This window comes from Ranitomeya imitator, chromosome 5 (genome assembly GCF_032444005.1).
Source record: "Ranitomeya imitator isolate aRanImi1 chromosome 5, aRanImi1.pri, whole genome shotgun sequence".
Taxonomy (NCBI): Eukaryota; Metazoa; Chordata; class Amphibia; order Anura; family Dendrobatidae; genus Ranitomeya; species Ranitomeya imitator.
Window position 1 is genome coordinate 580,920,119 of NC_091286.1, and position 25,227 is coordinate 580,945,345.

General features: G+C 49.2%; 1 protein-coding gene across 1 annotated transcript in view; it reads left to right on the plus strand.

Annotated features, from left to right (window-relative positions):
* The first annotated feature begins 8,505 nt into the window (after nt 1-8,505).
* ATP1B3 (ATPase Na+/K+ transporting subunit beta 3) overlaps nt 8,506-25,227 on the plus strand; it is a 50,571-nt gene continuing 33,849 nt past the window's right edge. The window contains exon 1 of the mRNA XM_069727874.1: nt 8,506-8,744. Coding sequence (XP_069583975.1) covers nt 8,636-8,744 — 109 coding nt within the window. The 5' untranslated portion in view covers nt 8,506-8,635. The remainder of the gene's footprint in view (nt 8,745-25,227) is intronic.

Consider the following 25,227-nt stretch of genomic DNA (forward strand, 5'->3'; position numbering starts at 1 on the left):
TAAAGGGAATGCAGTGCTGGTGGACACTACACCCCATTTCAATTTGTCTCTGCGCAGCTTCCCGCAGCTAAGTGAACGGAGCTATGCTGCAGCTCCCTGCACAGATGAATGGCCAGGCTCTATTATTTAATGAAAACCAGTGATCAGGACACTGTGCTGTACCATCTAGAGGTCAGAAGAACCCCATCAATCATAAAGTGATGGCATAATGGCATACTCTCCCATACCATTGCTTTATGCATACTTGTCAACAATCCTGAAATGTCTGGGAAAATTCCAAATAAAGGATAGCTCTCCAGACTCATGGGAAAATTGACAAATCTCCAGTTTGGATTTTGAAGCCTCAGCCAGAAAAAGGTAAAACTAAAAAAAATATGTTTTTTAGAATTCACTTTAGCATTGGAATGTCACATAGTCATGTGATCTCATCGCTTGTGTCAATGATGCCTTGTGCATACGCAGAACCGATGCGGACCGCTGGTGTAGGATAGGAGGGAAATATAACGGTGTCATAGAATAACATCAACTATAAAAATTAAGATTGTATTTTTTATTCATTATTATTAGAATTTTCTTCCATTTATCTCTGACAACCCTGTGTAATAGTTTGTTTTGGCCACCTGCATTTAAAATCCACTGCTATCACTACATGGCACCCACTGGTTTGATTGGATCTGTGATGACCGGCCATGATACACCCATTCCGGTCACCCATTCACCAGATTCTCCATTTCCAAGGCTGGTTCTCTTCTCTACCCTCTCCCGTCACCTCTTCAATGAGCAAAGTTCACTAAGTAAAAGGGCCATGTATATATGCAGTTTTTGAAGGTCACCAAGATCAGGAGCCAATTGGGTGAATGGTCCTCTGAGTGACCTCACATGGTGAGAGAAGGCGAGTCAGTGATGAAGAGAAGAAAATAGCAGAGACCGTCACTTACTAAATAAGAATTTATACAAGTTACCAGTCATTTATCAGACTGATCAGAGGCCTGAGGCAGGTACAACCACTGATCAGTGGGGAAATTTGGCTGTAAAACATGGCTCTGCCGGGGCACACGGGAGTGCCTGATGCTGCACACACATCAGATCTCTCCATCCCCCCAATATATGCACCCCAAGAACAAAAGGACCCAACGTTCCAATTCATTCCCAATATCTTCTGTCTGCAAACACATTAGAAGATCAGATGGACATTTTGCCCCCAAACCAGTGACAACCACAGTTCCCCCCCAAACTAGTGACAGCCACAGTGACCCCCCAAACTAGTTACAAGATTGTACCCAAACTAGAACTAATGATAACCATAGTGCCCCAATCTAGTGATAGCCACAATGAAACAAATTAGTGACAGTTACAGTAACCCCAAACTAGTGACAGCCGCAGTGCCCCCAAACTAATTACAGCCACAGTGCCCCCAAACTAGTGGCAGCTGCAGTGCCGCCCAACCTAGTTACAACAAGAGTGTTTGGGGGCACTGCTGCTGTCACTAGTTTGGGGGGCTCTGCGGCTATCACTAGTTAGGAGGGCTCTAGCTGTCACTAGTTTGGGGGCGCAAGTTTGGGGAGACACTGTGACTGTCACTAGTTTGTGGGCACTACGGCAGTCACTAATTTGTGGGGCAATGTGGCTGTCACTAGTTTAGGGGGATACTGTGGCTGTCACTAGTTTAGCGGGACACTGGCTGTCACTAGTTTGGGCTGCACTGCGACTGTTTTGGGTCACTGCGACTGTCACTATATTGTGGGGCACTGCGGCTGTCAGTAGTTTGGGGGACACTAGCTGTCACTAGCTTGGGCGGCACTGCGGCTGTCACTAGTTTTGGGGCACTGCAACTCACTAATTTGGGGGGACACGGCGGTTGTCACTAGTTTGGGGAGACACTGCAGCTGTCACTAGTTTGTGGGACACTGCGACTGTCAAGTTTGGGGGGCACTGCGGCTGTCATTAGATTGGGGCAATGCGGCTGTCACTAGTTTGTGGGACACTCCAGCTGCCACTAGTTTGGGGGACTCTGCTGCTGTCACTAGTTTGGGGGCACTTTGACAGTCACTAGTTTGGATTGGGGGGCTCTGCTGCAGTCACTAGTTTGGGGAACACTGTGGCTGTCACTAGTATGGGGGCTCTGCTGCAATCGCTAGTTTGGGGGACACTACGGCTGTCAATAGCTTGGGGGAACACTTTGGCTGTCAATAGTTTGGGGGACACTACGGCTGTCACTAGTTTATGTGGCACTACGGCTGTCACTAGTTTGAGGGGGCCCTACGGCTGTCTACAGTTTGGGATCACTTTGGCTGTCACTAGCTTATGGGGAACTGCGGCTGTCACTAGTTTTGGGGCACTTCGGCTGTCACTAGTTTTGGGGGCACTGTGGCTGTCACTAGTATGGGGGCTCTGCTGCTGTCACTAGTTTGTGGGGCACTTTGGCTGTCACTAGTTTGGGGGACACTGTGGCTGTCACTAGTATGGGGGCTCTGCTGCTGCCACTAGTTTGTGGGGCTCTGCTGCTGTCACTAGTTTGTGGGGCGCTTCGGCTGTCACTAGTTTAGGGACACTGTGGCTGTCACTTGTTTGCGGGGCACTTCTGCTGTCACTAGTTTTTTGGGGGGCATTGTGGCTCACTAGTTTGGAGGGCTCTGCTGCTGTCAGTTTGTGAGGCAATTCAGCTGTTACTAGTTTGAGGGCTCTGCTGCTGTCACTAGTTTGTGGGGTACTGCGGCTGTCACTAGTTTGGGGGACACTGTGGCTGTCACTAGTATGGGGGCTCTGCTGCTGTCACTAGTTTGTGGGGCACTGTGGCTGTCACTAGTATGGGGGGCTCTGCTGCTGTCACTAGTTTGTGGGGCACTTTGGATGTAACTAGTTTGGGGGCACTTTGGCTGTCACTAGTTTGCAGGGCACTGTGGCTGTCACTAGGTTGGGGGGGCACTGCGTCTGTCAATATTTTGGGGGACACTTTATGTCACTAGTTTGGGTGGCACGTTGGCTGTTATTAGTTTAGAGGGCACTCCGGCTGTCACTAGTTTGGGGGGCACTTCATCTGTCACTAGTTTGTGGGACACTGGCTATCACTAGTATGGGGGGCTCTGCTGCTGTCACTAGTTTGTGGAGCACTTCGACTGTCACTAATTTGGGGGGCACTTCGGCTATCACTAGTTTGGGGGACACTGTGGCTGTCACTAGTATGGGGGCTTTGCTGCTGTTACTATTTTGTGGGTGCACTTCGGCTGTGACTAGTTTGTGGGGCACTTTGGCTGTCCCTAGCTTGGTTTGGGTGCACTTCGGCTGTCACTAGTTTGGGGGACACTATGGCTGTCACTAGTATGGGGGCACTTCAGCTGTCACTAGATTGGTTTGGGAGTACTTCGGACGTCACTAGTTTGGGGGGCACTTCAGCTGCCACTAGATTGGTTTGGGGGGCACTTCGGCTGTCAATAGTTTGGGGGACACTGTGGCTGTCACTAGTATGGGGGGCTCTGCTGCTGTCACTAGTTTGTGGGGCACTTCGGCTGTCACTATTTTGTGGGACACTGTGACTGTCACTTGTATGGGGGCTCTCCTGTTGTCACTAGTTTGTGGGGCACTTTAGCTGTCACTAGTTTGGGGGGGCACTGCAGCTGTCAATAATTTGGGGGCCACGCTGGCTGTTACTAGTTTAGAGGGAACTGCGGCTGTCACTAGTTTGGGGGGCACTGTGACTGCCACTAGTTTGGAGGACACTTGCTGTCACTAGTTTGGGAGGGGGGCACTGTGGCTGTCACTAGTTTGGGGGGCATTGCGGCTGTCACTAGTTTGGGGGGCACTGTGGCTGTCACTAGTTTGGGCCTGGGGACACTTGCTGTCATCAGTTTAAGGGGCACTTCGGCTGCCACTAGTTTGGGGGACACTTGCTGTCACTAGTTTGGGGGACACTGTGGCTGTCAGTTTGGGGGGCACTACGGCTGTCACTAGTTTGGGGGGCACTGCAGCTGTCACTAGTTTGGGGCACTGTGGCTGTCCCTAATTTGGGGGACACTTGCTGTCATCAGTTTAAGGGGCACTTCAGCTGCCAATAGTTTGGGGGACACTTGCTGTCACTAGTTTGGGGGGCACTGCGGCTGTCATTAGTTTAGGGGCACTGCAGCTGTCACTAGTTTGGGGGCACTGCAGATGTCACTAGTTTGGGGGGCACTGCGGCTGTCAGTTTGGGGGGTACTGCGGCTGTTACTAGTATGCGGGGCTCTGCTGCGGTCACTAGTTTGGGGGCTCTGCGGCTGTCACTAGTTTGGGGGGCACTGCGGCTGTCACTAGTTTGGGGGCACTGTGGCTGTCACTAGTATGCGGGGCTCTGCGGCTATCACTAGTTTGGGGGGCACTGCGGCTGTCACTAGTTTAGGGGCACTGCGGCTGTCACTAGTTTGGGGGCACTGCGGCTGTCACTAGTTTGGGGGCACTGCAGTTGTCACTAGTTTGGGGGGCACTGCGGCTGTCACTAGTTTAGGGGCACTGCGACTGTCACTAGTTTGGGGGGCACTGCGGCTGTCACTAGTTTGGGGGCACTGCGGTTGTCACTAGTTTGGGGGGCACTGCGGCTGTCACTAATTTAGGGGCACTGCGACTGTCACTAGTTTGGGGGGCACTGCGGCTGTCACTAGTTTGGGGGGCACTGCAGCTGTCACTAGTTTGGGGGGCACTGCGGCTGTCACTAGTGTAGGGGCACTGTGGCTGTCACTAGTTTAGGGGCACTGCGGCTGTCACTAGTTTGGTGGGCACTGCGGCTGTTACTAGTTTAGTGGGCACTGCGGCTGTCACTAGCTTAGGGGGCACTGCGGCTGTCACTAGTTTGGGGGGCACTGCGGCTGTCACTAGTTTGGTGGGCACTGCGGCTGTCACTAGTTTGGGGGGCACTGCGGCTGTCACTAGTTTGGTGGGCACTGCGGCTGTCACTAGTTTGGTGGGCACTGCGGCTGTCACTAGTTTGGGGGGCACTTCGGCTGTCACTAGTTTGGTGGGCACTGCGGGTGTCACTAGTTTGGGGGGCACTTCGGCTGTTACTAGTTTGGTGGGCACTGCGGCTGTCACTAGTTTGGTGGGCACTGCGGCTGTCACTAGTTTGGGGGGGCACTGCGGCTGTCACTAGTATGCAGGGCTCTGCTGCGGTCACTAGTTTGGGGCGCTCTGCGGCTGTCACTAGTTTGGGGGGCACTGCGGCTGTCATTAGTTTAGGGGCACTGCAGCTGTCACTAGTTTGGGGGCACTGCAGCTGTCACTAGTTTGGGGCGCTCTGCGGCTGTCACTAGTTTGGGGGGCACTGCGGCTGTCATTAGTTTAGGGGCACTGCAGCTGTCATCAGTTTAAGGGGCACTTCAGCTGCCAATAGTTTGGGGGACACTTGCTGTCACTAGTTTGGGGGGCACTGCGGCTGTCAGTTTGGGGGGCACTGCGGCTGTCACTAGTTTGGGGGGGCACTGCGGCTGTCACTAGTATGCAGGGCTCTGCTGCGGTCACTAGTTTGGGGCGCTCTGTGGCTGTCACTAGTTTGGGGGGCACTGCGGCTGTCATTAGTTTAGGGGCACTGCAGCTGTCACTAGTTTGGGGGCACTGCAGCTGTCACTAGTTTGGGGGGCACTGCGGCTGTCAGTTTGGGGGGTACTGCGGCTGTTACTAGTATGCGGGGCTCTGCTGCGGTCACTAGTTTGGGGGCTCTGCGGCTGTCACTATTTTGGGGGGCACTGCGGCTGTCACTAGTTTGGGGGCACTGTGGCTGTCACTAGTATGCGGGGCTCTGCGGCTATCACTAGTTTGGGGGGCACTGCGGCTGTCACTAGTTTAGGGGCACTGCGGCTGTCACTAGTTTGGGGGCACTGCGGCTGTCACTAGTTTGGGGGCACTGCAGTTGTCACTAGTTTGGGGGGCACTGCGGCTGTCACTAGTTTAGGGGCACTGCGACTGTCACTAGTTTGGGGGGCACTGCGGCTGTCACTAGTTTGGGGGCACTGCGGTTGTCACTAGTTTGGGGGGCACTGCGGTTGTCACTAATTTAGGGGCACTGCGACTGTCACTAGTTTGGGGTGCACTGCGGCTGTCACTAGTTTGGGGGGCACTGCAGCTGTCACTAGTTTGGGGGGCACTGCGGCTGTCACTAGTGTAGGGGCACTGTGGCTGTCACTAGTTTAGGGGCACTGCGGCTGTCACTAGTTTGGTGGGCACTGCGGCTGTTACTAGTTTGGGGGGCACTTCGGCTGTTACTAGTTTAGTGGGCACTGCGGCTGTCACTAGCTTAGGGGGCACTGCGGCTGTCACTAGCTTAGGGGGCACTGCGGCTGTCACTAGTTTGGGGGGCACTTCGGCTGTCACTAGTTTGGTGGGCACTGCGGCTGTCACTAGTTTGGGGGGCACTGCGGCTGTCACTAGTTTGGTGGGCACTGCGGCTGTCACTAGTTTGGGGGGCACTTCGGCTGTCACTAGTTTGGTGGGCACTGCGGCTGTCACTAGTTTGGGGGGCACTTCGGCTGTTACTAGTTTGGTGGGCACTGCGGCTGTCACTAGTTTGGTGGGCACTGCGGCTGTCACTAGTTTGGGGGGCACTTCGGCTGTCACTAGTTTGATGGGCACTGCGGCTGTCACTAGTTTGGGGGGCACTGCGGCTGTCACTAGTTTGGTGAGCACTGCGGCTGTCACTAGTTTGGTGAGCACTGCGGCTGTCACTAGTTTGGGGGGCACTGCGGCTGTCACTAGTTTGGTGTGCACTGCGGCTGTCACTAGTTTGGGCGGCACTGCGGCTGTCACTAGTTTTGGTGAGCACTGCGGCTGTCACTAGTTTGATGGGCACTGCGGCTGTCACTAGTTTGGGGGGCACTGCGGCTGTCACTAGTTTGATGGGCACTGCGGCTGTCACTAGTTTGGGGGGCACTGCGGCTGTCACTAGTTTGGGGGGCACTGCGGCTGTCACTAGTTTGGGGGGAACTGCGGCTGTCACTAGATTGATGGGCACTGCGGCTGTCACTAGTTTGGGGGCACTGCGGCTGTCACTAGTTTGATGGGCACTGCGGCTGTCACTAGTTTGGGGGGCACTGCGGCTGTCACTAGTTTGATGGGCACTGCGGCTGTCACTAGTTTGGGGGGCACTGCGGCTGTCACTAGTTTGGTGGGCACTGTGGCTGTCACTAGTTTGGTGGGCACTGCGGCTGTCACTAGTTTAGGGGCACTGCGGCTGTCACTAGTTTGGGGGGCACTGCGGCTGTCACTAGTTTGGGGGGCACTGCGGCTGTCACTAGTTTGGGGGCACTGCGGCTGTCACTAGTTTGGTGGGCACTGCGGCTGTCACTAGTTTAGGGGGCACTGTTACTGTCACTAGTTTAGGGGGCACTGCGGCTGTCACTAGTTTAGGGGGCACTGCGGCTGTCACTAGTTTGGGGGGCACTGCGGCTGTCACTAGTTTGGGGGGCACTGCGGCTGTCACTAGTTTGGGGGGCACTGCGGCTGTCACTAGTTTGGGGGGCACTGCGGCTGTCACTAGTTTGGGGGGCACTGCGGCTGTCACTAGTTTGGGGGGCACTGCGGCTGTCACTAGTTTGGGGGGCACTTCGGCTGCCACTAGTTTGGGGGGCACTGCGGCTGTCACTAGTTTGGGGGGCACTGCGGCTGTCACTAGTTTGGGGGGCACTGCGGCTGTCACTAGTTTGGGGGGCACTTCGGCTGCCACTAGTTTGGGGGGCACTGCGGCTGTCACTAGTTTGGGGGGCACTGCGGCTGTCACTAGTTTGGGGGGCACTGCGGCTGTCACTAGTTTGGGGGGCACTGCGGCTGTCACTAGTTTGGGGGGCACTGCGGCTGTCACTAGTTTGGGGGGCACTGCGGCTGTCACTAGTTTGGGGGGCACTGCGGCTGCCACTAGTTTGGGGGGCACTGCGGCTGCCACTAGTTTGGGGGGCACTGCGGCTGTCACTAGTTTGGGGGGCACTGCGGCTGCCACTGTTGTACTTAAGGGCATTACTTTGTGGTGTGACATATTTAACGGGGTGGGGAACAGTCAGAATACTAGCACTATAGAATCGGCGGGTGCCCAATACAAGTGATGTCCGGCCCCGTCGTACACACCAGCAGCCGGTGGTCCAGGTGGAAGCACATACATGCAGCCAGGAGCCGCCGGTGCCGGGATGGGGGCACATGTGACCAGACTGCAGATGTTGGAGGGCAGCACCAGTTCCCGCTAGTTGGCGGGGACGCGCACTGCTTCATTCTACCAGGCTCGTCCCCGCATCCATCTACACACACCGCCCGCTAGCAGGCTGGGCGCGATCCCCGTTATGCAGCAATAATTCAGATTGGTCTCTAGCTCTTTGGCCACGCCCTCCTGCGCAGGGCTTCCCTCCACTAGTCTTTAAAGTCACGCCCATAGTTGCCTGGTACTGGTTTTCCAAAACGTTAGACTCCGCCCTAACTTTCCCTAACTGAATTCTGATTGGCTAAACATCAACACGCCCCGAATCTGCTGTGCCGGGGAATTGCGTGCTAGTGCCGCAGCGGCCTCAGATTGGAGAGCGGCCGGCGGGGACGTACTGGTCCAGGCTGCAGGTCCACGGTATCGAGCGCATCGCAGCTCCGGGAGTCTGTGCTTCACCCACCCGCCATCTCCAGCAGCAGCAGCAGCAGCACCATGGCCAAGGAGGAGAACAAGGACGGGGAGCAGCCATCGTCTGAATGGAAGCAGTTCATCTACAACCCGAGGAGTGGGGAGATCCTGGGCCGCACAGCCAGCAGCTGGGGTGAGCGCTGCCGCCGGCATTCATCGGGGCGGGGGCGATGGGAAGGATGGCTGTAATGCAGCGGTGCATCCTGACTGCAGGCAGCGGTCACATGAGTCCTGCAGAGGTGACGGTCACTGAGCTGCCGCCGATCACCAGAGAATGCAGTGTGCAGGATGATGGGAGGCATTGTGGGGGTAGTAGTGCTTGCAGGCTATACTGAGGGGACAGGTGACGGCCCCCTGGGGAGACTGCTTCTGTTTTTTGGTATTGATGACCTCTGCTGTTCTCATTGATACATTTGCAGAGGCTGTATTGCGGCTTTCTCCTGTGCAGTGTCTGGGGGGCTCTCCCCTGGCTGATCGACCCTTGAACACTTCTGTATTACCGTATGTGAGCTATGGTGCTACATAATACATAATCCTGGATGTAGCGCCCCCTAATGGTGCTATATGATACATAATCCTGGATGTAGCGCCCCCTAATGGTGCTATAAAACCCATAATCCTGGATGTAGTGCCCCCTAATGGTGCTACATAATACATAATCCTGGATGTAGCGCCCCCTAATGGTGCTATACGATACATAATCCTGGATGTAGCGCCCCCTAATGGTGCTATACGATACATAATCCTGGATGTAGCGCCCCCTAATGGTGCTATAAAACCCATAATCCTGGATGTAGCGCCCCCTAATGGTGCTATACGATACATAATCCTGGATGTAGCGCCCCCTAATGGTGCTATATGATACATAATCCTGGATGTAGTGCCCCCTAATGGTGCTATACGATACATAATCCTGGATGTAGCGCCCCCTAATGGTGCTATATGATACATAATCCTGGATGTAGCGCCCCCTAATGGTGCTATAAAACCCATAATCCTGGATGTAGAGCCCCCTAATGGTGCTATATGATACATAATCCTGGATGTAGCGCCCCCTAATGGTGCTATAAAACCCATAATCCTGGATGTAGCGCCCCCTAATGGTGCTACATAATACATAATCCTGGATGTAGCGCCCCCTAATGGTGCTATACGATACATAATCCTAGATATAGCGCCCCCTAATGGTGCTATAAAACCCATAATCCTGGATGTAGTGCCCCCTAATGGTGCTATAAAACCCATAATCCTGGATGTAGTGCCCCCTAATGGTGCTACATAATACATAATCCTGGATGTAGCGCCCCCTAATGGTGCTATACGATACATAATCCTAGATATAGCGCCCCCTAATGGTGCTATAAAACCCATAATCCTGGATGTAGTGCCCCCTAATGGTGCTATAAAACCCATAATCCTGGATGTAGAGCCCCTAATGGTGCTATAAAACCCATAATCCTGGATGTAGAGCCCCTAATGGTGCTGTAAAACCCATAATCCTGGATGTAGCGCCCCTAATGGTGCTGTAAAACCCATAATCCTGGATGTAGCGCCCCCTAATGGTGCTATAAAACCCATAATCCTGGATGTAGAGCCCCCTAATGGTGCTATAAAACCCATAATCCTGGATGTAGCGCCCCTAATGGTGCTGTAAAACCCATAATCCTGGATGTAGCGCCCCTAATGGTGCTGTAAAACCCATAATCCTGGATGTAGCGCCCCCTAATGGTGCTATAAAACCCATAATCCTAGATGTAGCGCCCCCTAATGGTGCTATACGATACATAATCCTGGATGTAGCGCCCCCTAATGGTGCTATACGATACATAATCCTGGATGTAGCGCCCCCTAATGGTGCTATACGATACATAATCCTGGATGTAGCGCCCCCTAATGGTGCTATACGATACATAATCCTGGATGTAGCGCCCCCCAGCCCCGCTGATATGGGATGGAGACATGTTCTGGGGGATGACTGCAGCGATAACCTCTCCATTAAGTGGTGACCTCTGGTGGGGGACAATGTGTGCCATCACTATTGGGGTCCTATCTATCGGCTATGGGATGACTGGGGATGTGAGCCGTGCTCCTACAAGCTTGGTACAGTGTGTGATGGGGTGGGAAATGCTCGTCAAGGTGTGGCACCAGGGCATCCTGAGGAGTGACAGGAGTGACGTTCCCAGACCCAGCATCATTCTATGATCATATCTTTTTGTGTTTTCCCATTGTGGGTTGATCCATCGCCTGTGACTAGATAACGCACAGCCGTCTGTCTCCAGGAGGTCGCGCCATGGTCGGTGCTGGCACAATGACGTTGCTCTGCCCATCGGCATCCTAGAGCCTCCATCTCCTCATCATTGCAGAACACCTGGCATTAACCATTTGTTGGCTGCGGTGGGGAAGTCTCTGTATTGATGGTGTGACCCATCATGGTGGATGGGAGGCGGTGGGGGGCGCCTCTGAAGTCAGCCGCATTGGATGCTATAAATAGCACTCTGTGTGACTGTGGATGGGAGACAGCAGAGGGGGGCTGCCATCTTATTCCACATTGGCAGAGAATCCTTACACCCCCCTCTTCCTCGTCCCCGCTCTTTAATTTGCGCCCCTCGTCCACATTTTATAAGGAGAGGTGGGGGGGAGGTCGGTGGTCATCACAGCATCAGCTCCTTCATGGCTTCCCTTTTGACCGTCTTGGTGGGTGTTTTTTCTCCCCATCATTTTGTTTTGAATGAAGCTCTCATCCTCTGGAGGAGATGGAGGCAGGGGGGATGGTCTGTCACAGTCACAACTGCAGATCTGCTGCAAGACCATAATCTGTTAACTCCTTGTCATCCTGATGGGATAACGAGGAATCCTATAGACGAGCATTGCCAGCGTCATCGGGTAACGCTGCCTTTACTATTATTGTCAGCGTCCTCAGGTAACGCTGCATTTACGATTATTGCCAGCGTCCTCGGGCAGCGCTGCATTTACTATTATTGTCAGCGTCCTCAGGTAACGCTGCATTTACGATTATTGCCAGCGTCCTCGGGCAGCGCTGCATTTACTATTATTGTCAGCGTCCTCGGGCAGCGCTGCATTTACTATTATTGCCAGCGTCCTCAGGTAACGCTGCATTTACTATTATTGCCAGCGTCCTCAGGTAACGCTGCATTTACTATTGTCAGCGTCCTCGGGCAGCGCTGCATTTACTATTATTGTCAGCGTCCTCGGGTAAAGCTGCATTTACTATTATTGTCAGCGTCCTCGGGTAACGCTGCCTTTACTATTATTGTCAGCGTCCTCAGGTAACGCTGCATTTACTATTATTGCCAGCGTCCTCAGGTAACGCTGCATTTACTATTGTCAGCGTCCTCGGGCAGCGCTGCATTTACTATTATTGTCAGCGTCCTCGGGTAAAGCTGCATTTACTATTATTGTCAGCGTCCTCAGGTAACGCTGCATTTACTATTATTGCCAGCGTCCTCAGGTAACGCTGCATTTACGATTATTGCCAGCGTCCTCGGGCAGCGCTGCATTTACTATTATTGTCAGCGTCCTCGGGCAGCGCTGCATTTACTATTATTGCCAGCGTCCTCAGGTAACGCTGCATTTACTATTATTGCCAGCGTCCTCAGGTAACGCTGCATTTACTATTATTGCCAGCGTCCTCAGGTAACGCTGCATTTACTATTGTCAGCATCCTCGGGTAAAGCTGCATTTACTATTATTGCCAGCGTCCTCAGGTAACGCTGCATTTACTATTATTGCCAGCGTCCTCAGGTAACGCTGCATTTACTATTATTGCCAGCATCCTCGGGTAACGCTGCATTTACTCTTATTGCCAGCATCCTCGGGTAACGCTGCATTTACTATTATTGCCAGCGTCCTCGGGTAACGCTGCATTTACTATTATTGCCAGCGTCCTCGGGTAACGCTGCATTTACTATTATTGCCAGCGTCCTCGGGTAACGCTGCATTTACTATTATTGCCAGCGTCCTCTGGTAGCGCTGCATTTACTATTATTGCCAGCATCCTCGGGTAACGCTGCATTTACTATTATTGTCAGCCTCCTCAGGTAACGCTGCATTTACTATTATTGTCAGCGTCCACAGACAGTGCTGCATTTACTATTATTGCCAGAGTCCTTGGGTAACGCTGCATTTACTATTATTGTCAGCGTCCTCGGGCAGCTCCGCATTTACTATTATTGTCAGCCTCCTCAGGTAACGCTGCATTTACTATTATTGTCAGCGTCCACAGACAGTGCTGCATTTACTATTATTGCCAGAGTCCTTGGGTAATTCTGCATTTACTATTATTGTCAGCGTCCACAGAAAGTGCTGCATTTACTATTATTGCCAGCGTCCTAGGGTAACGCTGCATTTACTATTATTGTCAGCGTCCCTTGACACTTTATTGCTACCTTCCCTCTAGTTTTGCTGACATCCTCAGACCTATACATCACTCTAACAGTGAGCCCCCCCAAAGCTCAGGACAACCCTATGAATCACTGATTGATTAGTATCATGTTCCCAGGAGTCATTCTAAGGGACGTTTGCACCATCAGTGGTAACTACATTTTCCTTATGGATTATATAAAATAATCCTTTTTGATCAGGATTTGTGCACAGACATCCTGCGGTGTTTGCCCCCATAAGGGACCAGGCTCCTAAGGCCGACTGTACACAGAAGATGAATGCGCTGACATGACTCCCTTTGATCATAGATTGCTGACGGCAGACTACAGTGATCCTTCATGATGGATCATTGTCGGCTGAAGTGATGTGTATGATTTGATTGGCCGAGCGATTACAATTTTGTACAAGTCAGACTAAAGTTTTTCTAAAAAAAAGTCTTGGATCTGACGTGTAGATGTTGTTCAGGTCGCCAATACAAGACACCCGATGTACGATTCATCAGTCTGACAGTTCTGAATCTTTACAGGGGTTTTCTGGGACTTCGCACCCACCATCACGAACACGCTCACAGGGATCTGGTGTCTCCACCAATAGGATGGCTGAAGATCCCAAGTAAATAGAGCTTGCAGTGCCATTTTTAGCCACTTGGTAGGAAAAGAAAGGATGGTGTTCTGAGACGTCGGTAGGGATCCAAACGAGGATTCAATGAAGGTAATAATGCAGCTTATTTCCAGCGCGTTTCAGTCATCCAACTTCTTCATGTGAAAAAAATCATAATATTGTAGTTTTTCCTGATAAAGTTGGATGACTTCAAAACGTGTTGACAATAGACCACATTGTGACCCTCAATGAATCTTGGTTTGGATCCCTACCAGCAGTGTAGAGCACCCATCCTTCCTATTCCTACCTGGCATCATATTGGTTTGTCAGCCCATGGTGCTGCAGCAGTTGGTACTTTATGCATTTTACCCTATATGTTGTGTATAACACAACTGAACCAGATGAGCTTTACCCTTTCCTCTGTTATCTCTGCTCCTTGGATAAAACCCTATTGTGCTTTCCCTAGTCACTCCTCCATCTTCCACAGCTAGACTTTACATGGAGCAGTCACACTTTGCAGCACCTTTACCCTACTGATCGGCTGGCACTGTCTGGGGTTGGAATAACAGAAATCTGATATTGATGGCCTATTGTTAAGATAAATATTGAAGTTCTGGAAAATCTCCTTAATAAGGCCACGTTCACACGTTCAGTATTTGGTCAGTATTTTACCTCAGTATTTGTAAGCCAAAACCAAGAGTGGGTGATAAATGCAGAAGTGGTTCATATGTTTCTATTATACTTTTCCTCTTTGTTCCACTCCTGCTTTATGGCTTACAAATACTGAGGTAAAATACTGACCAAATACTGCTAGTGTGACGGTAGCCTTGTACTTTTCCTCAGATTGTTCCACTCCTGGTTTTGGCTTACAAATACTGAGGTAAAAAACTCACCAAATACTGAACGTGTGAACATGACCTGAGTGTACAGCCAGCATTACAGTGAAGAAAGGGGGCATATTGCTGGTTGGCTCTGAAGCAAATTGCTACCTGCATGGCCAGATGTAATGGATTGTTGGTGGAATATTCCCTAATGGGCAATTCTTCTAATATCCAAAATATTAAACAGTAAAGTGCTAAGGCTACGTTCACATTAGCGTTGTGCGGTGCTGCGTCAGGCATTTTCTTCTGCGCCAAAAATCATGCAAAAATGAACGCATGCGTCACAAAAAGCTGCGTTTTGCATGCGTTGTATCACCGACGCAGCACCGCACAACGCAAATGTGAACTTAGCCTTAGAATGTCACTTGTCACCGAGGATGCGGATTACTGAGATGAGCGCTAGTTTAAGGTCCCTCTGTCCAATGTGAAGCTGACCATATACATAAGTCTGAACAACGCATGAAATCCTTCTCCTCATGTGAGGTTTGTGTCGCACCGCTACTAATCATGGTAAATGTGGCCATTTTGCGGCCTGTAAGTTACCTCTTCCGTGGCACAACAGCAGAAATCCCAACTTGAAGGATTTCAGCACGAGCAATTTACATTGTCATTAACTGCGGTTTGGGCAGCACCCTGCTAGATCGGGATGTGCCCAATTACTGACTGCAGCGCTGGCTTTCCTTTTGCAGGATTCAGTAAAATTCCTTTATTATGACATCTGACAATTCAGATTATCTGATCATTTAATCTGTTTCCAGCACCAATCTGCAGCGTAATGTAGAATTTCACAAGAATGTAGCGGAGTGAGGTTATGTGCACATGATCCGTAAACGCTGCGGGTTGGATGTGCCGTACTTGTGCGGCGTCCAACCCACAGGGTCCAGATGTTACAGCATATTGGATGGGATTTCAAGAAACCCCGTGAACACTGTGTCCAGAGACGCCCCTGGCTCACCCGCGGAGACGGACATGCGGCGCGTCTCTCCAGACCGCAGCATGTCTATTTAGCTTGCGGAGACATTACTCTCCAAGATAAATCTTACCCGTACAATGTATTGGTGAATCCGCACGGTGATCACATGCGGATTCCTCTGTGTTCAATAGACGGCAGCGCTTTAGATGCAGCGGACATGTGCTGTGCTGTGCACCTACCCTAAAAGAGCTGGAAAAGCTGCAACATTTTCATCCTGATTTTCACAGTGGCAGAAAAGTTGAGATTAACTAGTAGCGGGGAAAAAAGTCATGTAAATGTGGTACCGGGTTTTTAAACCTCATTTTGTTTGTTCTGCAGATTTTCAACTCAGCTTTGCAATATATAGGGTAAAAGCAGCTAATGTTTTGAGACCCCCCTACCTCTGTCTCGCATATCTCTATAGAAAAAAAAGTGACCTGTAAATGTGATTTAAACCCTTAACACTTTATTTTTTTTTTTTGGCTTTTATAACCTTTCATATATGTTAATATGATGGTCTTATTGTCCAGAATATTTGGTAGTCTGGCGCATATAATGTAGCGTCATCATTTGTAAGGAATGTTACGCGATGTATGTGGTTTTTCCAAGGGTTAATTAATGTTAGCCCCCCGCTTGAGCTACACGAAAATACAGCGGGGGTCTCATGTCCACATAGACCCTGTTTATGGTTCTTTTTATTTTGGTTTTTTTTATGAGCCATGTTTAATTTTCTGTAAGTCAGAATCTATTAATAGATTTGTGACAAACTGGTTTTTGACCGTTTTTTTGCGCGCCGTTTTTGCCGCAATTTAATTGGCCGTTAGTTTTGGCTGTTTTTTTTTTTTTTCCGAATTATATAAACCACCTGGTTGGTTTAAGGTACCCCAGTTGCTGGCGCAAGAAGAAAGAAGCGCCCGCCCTCCTTCCCTTTAATTAATTGTTCCTTTTGTTGTGTGGTTTTAATTGTGGGGAAAAATCACTCATTTATGGGTGGATTTGGACGTTTGGAATTTTTGAAACATGTTATATGGAAGTTTATTTATTGGATATATTTTCAGGTATTTATGTAACCCAGAATAAAACCTCCCGGCCATTTTATTCCACTCTTAAATCTGCCTTTTGTGTATTTATTTGGGTATGGGTTTTATGGGGACATGAGCCCTTATGACTCCCACGCTACCCTTTGGACTAGGTGCTCATAAAGGTTTTCGTTTTGACTTAAAAACTGTAAAAAAAAAAAAGCAAACATTTTCATCAATCGCTCCTGTTTTTGGAAGCTTTTTTCCGTAACTAAAGCGTTAACTGGAGTGGTTTTGGGGAGTTGTGTGGTCTTTGTTAGGTCGGGATCACACATGCGAGAAGCACGGTCGAGTCACGCATGTTAATACCTGGCGTTGCCGCCGTCGCAGCTCCATGTATTGCTATGCGGCCGCAAGCTCCGCACCGGGCTCGGCCGTGTTTTTCGCATGTGTGACCCCGGCCTTACATAGTTTTTCCTTTCCTATGTGAAAATAAGTGACTTTGTAATATATCTTGGAGAAATCGGTTTCTTTCTCCTCCAGGACTGACTTCTCATTCTCCATTCCCAGATAAAATCTATATTAATTGGAGACAAATCATTACATTACTGAGATAGGAGATGGCAGTGGCTTCTGATATTACATGTAAAGTCGAGTGGGAGGAGCTCTGCCTCTAGCTCCTCCTTTTTACGGCCCCTCCCCCTCCTCATAGAATCTCACCAGTACCAACTATCATTTTCTAGAATGGGTAAAATCTGTATTCAGTAAAAATAAATAGAAATATATATAAAAAATACATTTTATAAATATATTCCTTTTTTTTTTTTTTACAAGAATTGGTGAAGGAAGCAGATTTCTCTGATAAGATATATTACAAAGCTTCTTATTTTCATGGGTATTTTTAAGGCCCTCATTATGCAGTGGATTAAAGGTGATAAAAAGGAACAATTTCAACTATAATATTAGTCAAGTAAAATCTTAAGAACAGATGGTCGATCATTATTTTTTTTATTTTTTTAAGTCTGTAAGATGTTTCATTCCCAGAAAAAAGGGTCTGGGAAAAGATTGGTCGTCCCTCAATAATATTCATTGGAGGGGAGAATGCAAAAATAAGTAAATAAATTGGGCAAGAAACAATCTTTCTGGGGGCAATGTCACTGAACTTGTTGAATGACTAAAATATGTATGGCAGCGACTTGCTATAATCTAATGCACGGTGGTCTTTCCTTCTATAAGACATCCAGGGAGGGTTCACCTAAGGTTTGTTGGGTTGGGGATTGGTGCAAAATCCTAGTGCGTTAAGTTGTCATAGCGACTAGTTTTCCACTTCCATTTTGGAAGGTTCTGTTGAAAATGGAGTCCGGTTGCTATGGGGAGCATCACGGGTGCAATGCATCCCATGTGATAAAGGACTTCCTTTATGCAGAATTGGGCTGGGTTCGTGGTCTTGGAGTACAGACTGCCAGGTGCTGACCGGCCGCGGGTCTCATGACTTCTATATGGCTGTATGGATGTTGAGGTTTTTTTTTGGACCAGGAGACTCGCGGGCAGTCGGTCAGTGAGCGCTTCTGTGTATGGAAGAGTTGGATGAGATGCTTGCCAGCTGACTGCCACCATCGAAAGGTGCATGAGAGGGCTTTAGAGTTGCTCTTTATCCCTTTATGACCAGATTTTGCATATGGTTTAGTCGGCCATTCTGTGGCCTACAAAATTAAAATGAATGAAAGCCCACAGTATCGTATAATTAGGCTGTAACCTGTCCATATGGACGAACATGGCCGTGATTTACATGCCTGTGGTACTGTTTCCAGTAATGTAGTGGCCATGTATATGGGCTGAAAAACTCGCTGATTTAACAAGAGAATGGATGAGGTAAAAAGCACAAGTCACTGCTGCTGGAGCCTTCAAAATGGCCTCCGTCAGTAGGTCACACAGAGGTGCGTCACAGATACGTCGTCTCCTTTCGGGCCTGCTTTCTTTGGTCCGCAAAGGGTTTACCCTATTCACACTTGAACAGCTGCGACCCCCAGAAGCTTTGCTCCAGGTGAGCTCTGCCGCCATCTCCTCACATATAACCTTACACTGGAAGATGCTCGATGATTTATTTTAGTGCCTCTGTGCAAGAGGACACAAATGTGCCCCCCTCGGTGTGATGCCCCGTGCAAATGTCACCGCTGCCAACAATGCTGCAGCTATGTCCGTTTCCAAAGTATCCCTCTGGCATCTCCGTGATAAACGGAGGTCCCCGTCTTTAAAAATAACGTAAAAATGGACCCCCACCTCTCCAGTTTGGGGGGCACCCAATCACCAGAGTACATTGCTGCTGCTTTAAGAGCTTGGGAAGGGGGGAGCTGTCTTCCTTTTATAACTGTTCCCGGCAGCTCTTGTGATGTGCCGCCTCCCCACAATTGAAATGGAAATAAGACCCTGGTAATGCCGCTGACTGAGAGGAAGGGAAATTTCCACTCCCGCTGCTGCTGTCTTGTGATTTCAGAACCCAATCAGCACTTTTTTTCTTGCCTTTTCTCTTCCTCCCTCTTTTTTTATTCATTCCGTGCGTAGGTCGAATGAATAGGTGAGTGTCACAGTAACCGTTACAGAACCCACATGAATTCGCCGGCTCTTTTCTTAGCTGTTCTTCAGCTTTTCTGGGTTAACCTTCTATCTGCCAAGAGCTTGGTGTGATGCTGCCGAGTCCTGTGTCGGCTCTTCTGTCTTTATTACCGCTCAGATTTTATCTTAGGCCTCTTTCACACTTCAGTCTTTTGGCGTCAGTTTGAATCCGCCGTTTTCGTCAAATAGTGGATCCGCCATTTTTTTTTTTTTTTTTTGCGGATCCGCTATTTTCCCATAGACTTGCATTAGCGACGGATAGTGGCGGATGGTCTTCCGTTCCATCCGCCATCTGACGGATCCGTCGAAATTCGGCGGACATAGTCTAGACATTGACGGACACTGCAACATTTTTTGTCTGTTTTTGTCCGCCATTTCCTAGAATGGTCGCCTATTGGTGACGGATCCGTCGCGACCGTCATTTGGCGGATCCTTCACCCCAATCCGCTTTTTCAATTGAGCATGCTCCAAAAAGTAGATGCTTTTCCCAGATACACGGATGCGTAAAAAAAACGGATCCGTTTTCTCAACAATTTTGACGGATCCGTCAATCCGTCACAATGTCGGAGAAGACTGACACCAAACAACTGAAGTGTGAAAGAAGCCTTACACTACTGTTGTTTTACAATAACGACCCCTGATGAAATAGTGCCGCCATATTCTGCAGCACTTCACAAATCCGATCAACATCACTACGACAATGATGGGGAAATGGAACGGATTCTGCCTGTAAGAGCTTATAATCAAAGTTTTTTTTTGTATTTTTTTTAAAGATCTCTACATTTTCGTTGAAGGTTTATCCAGCTGCGCACACTTCCGCAGAAGGGAAGCGAGCAGTGTCGGTGACATCAACACAGGCAGCACGGTGGCTCAGTGGATAGCACTGCAGCGTCGGGGTCCTGGCTTCAAATCCCACCAAGGACAACATCTGCAAGGAGTTTGTATGTTCTCCCCATGTTTGCGTAGATTTCCGCTGGGTAAATTCCTCCCTCAATCCAAAGACATAGTGATAGGGAATATAGGTTGTGAGCCCCGATGGGGACAGTGATGATGATGTCTGTAATTAATGGCGCTATATAAGTGATAAAAATAAATCTTGTACTGAGTCATTTGCACTAGTGGGACCTGTTATATTTTATTAGAAATTCTGACTTGACAAGGCAACGATCTGTAGACATGAATTTGCAGTCACCCTTACCTGGAAGTGAGAAGACCTAGATTGCCCATTTTGCTTCAGATTCATTATGGTGCGTGTAACGGGGCAGCCATGCTCCAGTACTGGGCCAGACTTGAACTGCGGCGGCAGCATAGTGTGTATTCGAGATCATAGTGGCTAAACTGCTTCCGGATTACAGCTGCAATTGCCGAGAATCCTCTCAAAATCAAAGATGGTGCACTCCTTTACATGCACTTGCAGCCAATTGGTGCTGTGAACTCCTCCATGCTGCAAACCCAGCCGAAAGTCCGGCATACAGCTAGATGCTGGTTGTACCGCAGTGATGGCTGCAAGATTACATAAAGGCCACATATTCCTTTGGAGCATCTGTAGGTAACAGAGCTGACCTTGCCGGACGAAGAAGGACAGCGTAGTGTCACTGTTATCTGTGACTTACGCTGGACACCTGGTGACCCGTAAAAGTAAATCGATGCAAAACTTCCTTTATCCTACTTTACTTAGACCATAACTTCTGATAATCTGACATTAGTCAGTCTGGTAATCCTGATTATTTAGTAATCCAACACTTTGATGTCCTGTCAGCACCAGATTAGAGGAAGTATATTGACTCGTACACAATCGGACACTGGTTGCTAAACTTCTGTTTCCCCTATATTTTACAACCTTCTGCAGTCCGGCCAACTTGTGTCCTCTGTGGTGTCCTGATCGTTGGGCAAAGAGCAATCCCCCGCAGTATAGTCTTCTGATCAGGATTTCCCCCCCCCCCCATTATTGCAGTGCCGCAGTACAGATTTCAGCGCCTCCACGACCCCTCATTAATGCACTGCAGTCGTTGCCGGAGTGCAGGTATAGATCCGTGTGCTGCACTGCGCTGTTCCGTGGACGGGTCTTGGCTCTGGTACCTCTCCCAACTTGCATCCCCCTTTCCTCCCTCCCCTAGCAGAAAATGGCCTCTATTCATGCAGTATTAATTAGGTGAAGTGGAATTAGAAGATTTGCTAGTTCTCAGGGGGCTGCGACATTACCCTGCAGAGCAATTCTCATATCTGGCCAATGAAAGGGTTACTTGCTGCCTGCATAATTCCCAATGTGGTTTTATATTTTACTCTACGTTGCAGTTAAGTTGATCTCCATCTTTGCCGGTCGTCGGCTTGTAGTACATTTTGTGTTGGTTTTTTTTATGATTTCTATTCCCCATGTAAAGACCCCAGTTCCCAAAAGCAAATTGTGTTTTAGTTTTTAATTATTTTACTGGTCCAGTTGGGTGTCAAAAAAGAGGGAAAAGTGGGCGTCATAGTACATAGAGCCCATGTAATTCTGAGCCCCCTGAAGAAGTGCCTGAGAACTAGAAATGCTGTGTCCTCCGTGTATAAGAACTAGTCGTCCTCATTATAGACTAGATGGTGGCCCTGATTCGTATCAGGTATTCTAGAATATGTAGGTAGTATATAGCACAGGCTACGTACTGTATTGCACAGTGACGTAGTATATAACACAAACCGACGTAATATATAACAGAGATACGTAGTATGTAACACAGCATACGTAGTATATAACAGCCACGTAGTATATAACAGCCACGTAGTGTATTGCACAGGCATGTAGTATATTGGTCAGCCACGTAGTATATACAGTAGCAGAGCCACGTAGTATATAACATAGCCGCGTCGTATATCGTAGTATATTGCACTGCCACGTAGTATATAACAGAGCCATTTAGTATATTGCAGTCGACGTAGTATATAACAGAACCGACACAGCCACATAGTATATTGCACAGCTACGTAGTATATAGCACATAGTATATTGAACAGTCACATTGTATATTGCACAGTCACGTTGCATATTGCCCAGCGACGTAGTATATAATAGAGCCCATGCAGTATGTAACACAGCCCACGTAGTATATAGCAATGTGGGCACTATATGCGTGGTTAAAGAAGACTTAAAATAAACATATACTCACCTTCCGAGGGCCCCTTGAAGTCCTGGCGTCTGTACGGTGCACGCGGCAGCTTCCGGTACCAGGGTTGGTATGAGCGCAGGTCCTGTGATAACGTCGTGGTCACATGACCGTGACGTCATGGCAGGTCCTTCTCGCATAGCATCCTTGGCACCGGAACCTGCCGCTTGCACCGCCGAGTACAGCGCGCCACGTCAGAGGGTGAGAATAACCTTTTTTTTTTATTATTATTATTATTATTTTTAACATTAGATCGTTTTACTATTGATGCTGCATACGCAGCATCCACAGTAAAAAGTTGGTCTCACAGGGTTAATAGCAGCGTTAACGGACTGCATTACACCGCTGTCCGTTAACTCTGGCATTAACCCTGTGTGAGCGCTCAGCGCTGACTGCAGGGCAGTAAAGCAGCGGCCATTTTGCTGCCAGACTATGGCCGTCGCTGACTGGTCGTGGGTGTTTTGCCACGACCAATCAGCGACTTGGATTTCCATGACAGACAGAGGCTGCGACCAATGAATATCCGTGACAGACAGAAAGACAGACAGACGGAAGTGACCCTTAGACAATTATATAGTAGACTAGATTGTGGCCCGATTCTAACGCATCGGGTATTCTAGAATATGCATGTCCCCGTAGTATATGGACAATGATGATTCCAGAATTCGCGGCAGACTGTGCCTGTCGCTGATTGGTCGAGGCAACCTTTATGACATCATCGTTGCCATGGCAACCATTATGACATCTACGTCGATACTGTGCCCGTCGCTGAATCAGAAACGTGAGATGTCTACGTCCTTTATGACATCATCGTCGCTGTGACCGTTGCTGATTGGTCGAGGCCTGGCGGCCTCGACCAATCAGACGCGGGATTTCTACGTCCTTTATGACATCATCGTCGCTGTGCCCGTTGCTGATTGGTCGAGGCCGCCAGAGACGCGGGATTTCCAGGACAGACAGACAGACAGACGGAAAAACCCTTAGACAATTATATATATAGATTACAGAGAAATAGCCTGCGCTTCTTTAAATTCTACAACTATTTTATCAGCTTATTCTGACGGAAGCAATTTTCCCTAATGAATCAATAGAGGGAGATAAACGAGAGGTATCTGACCCTCGACTGGAGACGGGTAGGAGGAAAATGGCAGTTTTTCCTCATACACACTTGGTTACCAGGTTACGTCGTAGTTCTCTAAAAAGCCCCAAATGTGTATGGCCAGCGTCGGAGCTCAGAGACCTAGTATTTGTGGGCATGATCCACCATGTCTGTGGAGAAAGTAAAAGGATTTCCTCATGACAACCCCGTACATGTTCTATTTGGGAATATGGACATTATACAGGTGGTCCTCCGTTTGGGAGCCCCCACTCTAAAAGTTAGCACAGGGAGCTGCTCTTATGGATAGGCTGTCTACGGTATGTAGTGACTGGAGCTGACCTTCTGTTTCATGGGTGGTCATTTATTTGGAGCTGTTGCCATGTAATACTTTATTTATCTCGCAGCTGTTTGTGGCCCCATTTGTAAAGAGGTGTTCAGGCGACTACAATATTGATAACCATACCCTTGGATAGGTCTTCAGCATCAGATTTGTTGGGGTCTAGCATTCATCACCCCCGTACCATTCACGAGTTATACTCCTGTAGATCAGAAATGGGTGACCTATCCAAAGCATAATCAATTTTATGTTCTCAGAAACCCCCCAAAAGTGAACAGCTTGGTCTCCCACCACAACTTGCCACATGCTGCTCCTCCACTCTTCTACCTCGCTCCACCGATCGGTGTGGACATTGGCCAACAATTTTCTGTTTCTGGCGCAGCCTACAAATAATGTCAGAATTGTCAAAAATATTGCTTGCTTCCCTTGCCGTTGATAAACGGGCACTTTGCGTGCCTACAGTTTTTTACAAGTGGGCCTCCATGTGGCAGCACAGCTGACTAAGGGTATGTTCACACGTTCAGGATTTCCATCCTTTTTTTTTCCTGACTGTTTTTTAAAAAACTGCAGCTCTTGGCAGAAAACGCAGGTCCTTTTTTTGGTCCTTTTTTGGTCCGTTTTTGATGCGTTTTTTGATGCGTTTTTTTGATGCAGTTTTCTAGCCAGAGTCTGTGTGTTTTCTAGGAATTTTTTTAGGGTTAAAATGGCTGAAAATACCCTAACCCTACCCCTAACCCTAACCCTACCCCTAACCCTACCCCTAACCCTACCCCTAACCCTACCCCTAACCCTACCCCTAACCCTAACCCTAACCCTACCCCTAACCCTACCCCTAACCCTAACCCTACCCCTAACCCTAACCCTACCCCTAACCCTACCCCTACCCCTATTCTAACCTTAGTGAAAAAAAAAAAAAAAAATTCTTTATTTTTTTTATTGTCCCTACCTATGGGGGTGACAAAGGGGGGGGGGTGTCATTTACTATTTTTTTATTTTGATCACTGAGATAGGTTATATCTCAGTGATCAAAATGCACTTTGGAACGAATCTGCCGGCCGGCAGATTCGGCGGGCGCACTGCGCATGCGCCCGCCATTTTGCAAGATGGCGGCGCCCAGGGAGAAGACGGCCGGACGGACACCGGGACGCCGGGTGAGTATAAGGGGGGGAGATTAGGGCACGGGGGGGGCATCGGAGCACTGGGGGGGGGCATCGGAGCACTGGGGGGGGGCATCGGAGCACGGGGGGGCGGGATCGGAACACGGGGGGGGCAGCCACACTCCGCCCACGCACTTCCGCCCGCTCCCCGCACTTCCTGCTGCAGCGGTTCTGCACATCAAATCGCAGTAAAACCCGCAGATATATTTTTGATCTGCGGGTTTTACTGCGGTTTGGACCTCACAATGGAGGTCTATGGGTGCAGAACCGCTGCGGCTCCGGAAAAAGAATTGACATGCTCCTTCTTTTTTCCGGGAGCTATTCAGCGCGTCTTTTTTTTAACAATTTCCGGACCATGTGCACAGTGTGTCCTATTTTCCATAGGGTACAGTGTACTGTACCCTGCATGGAAAACAG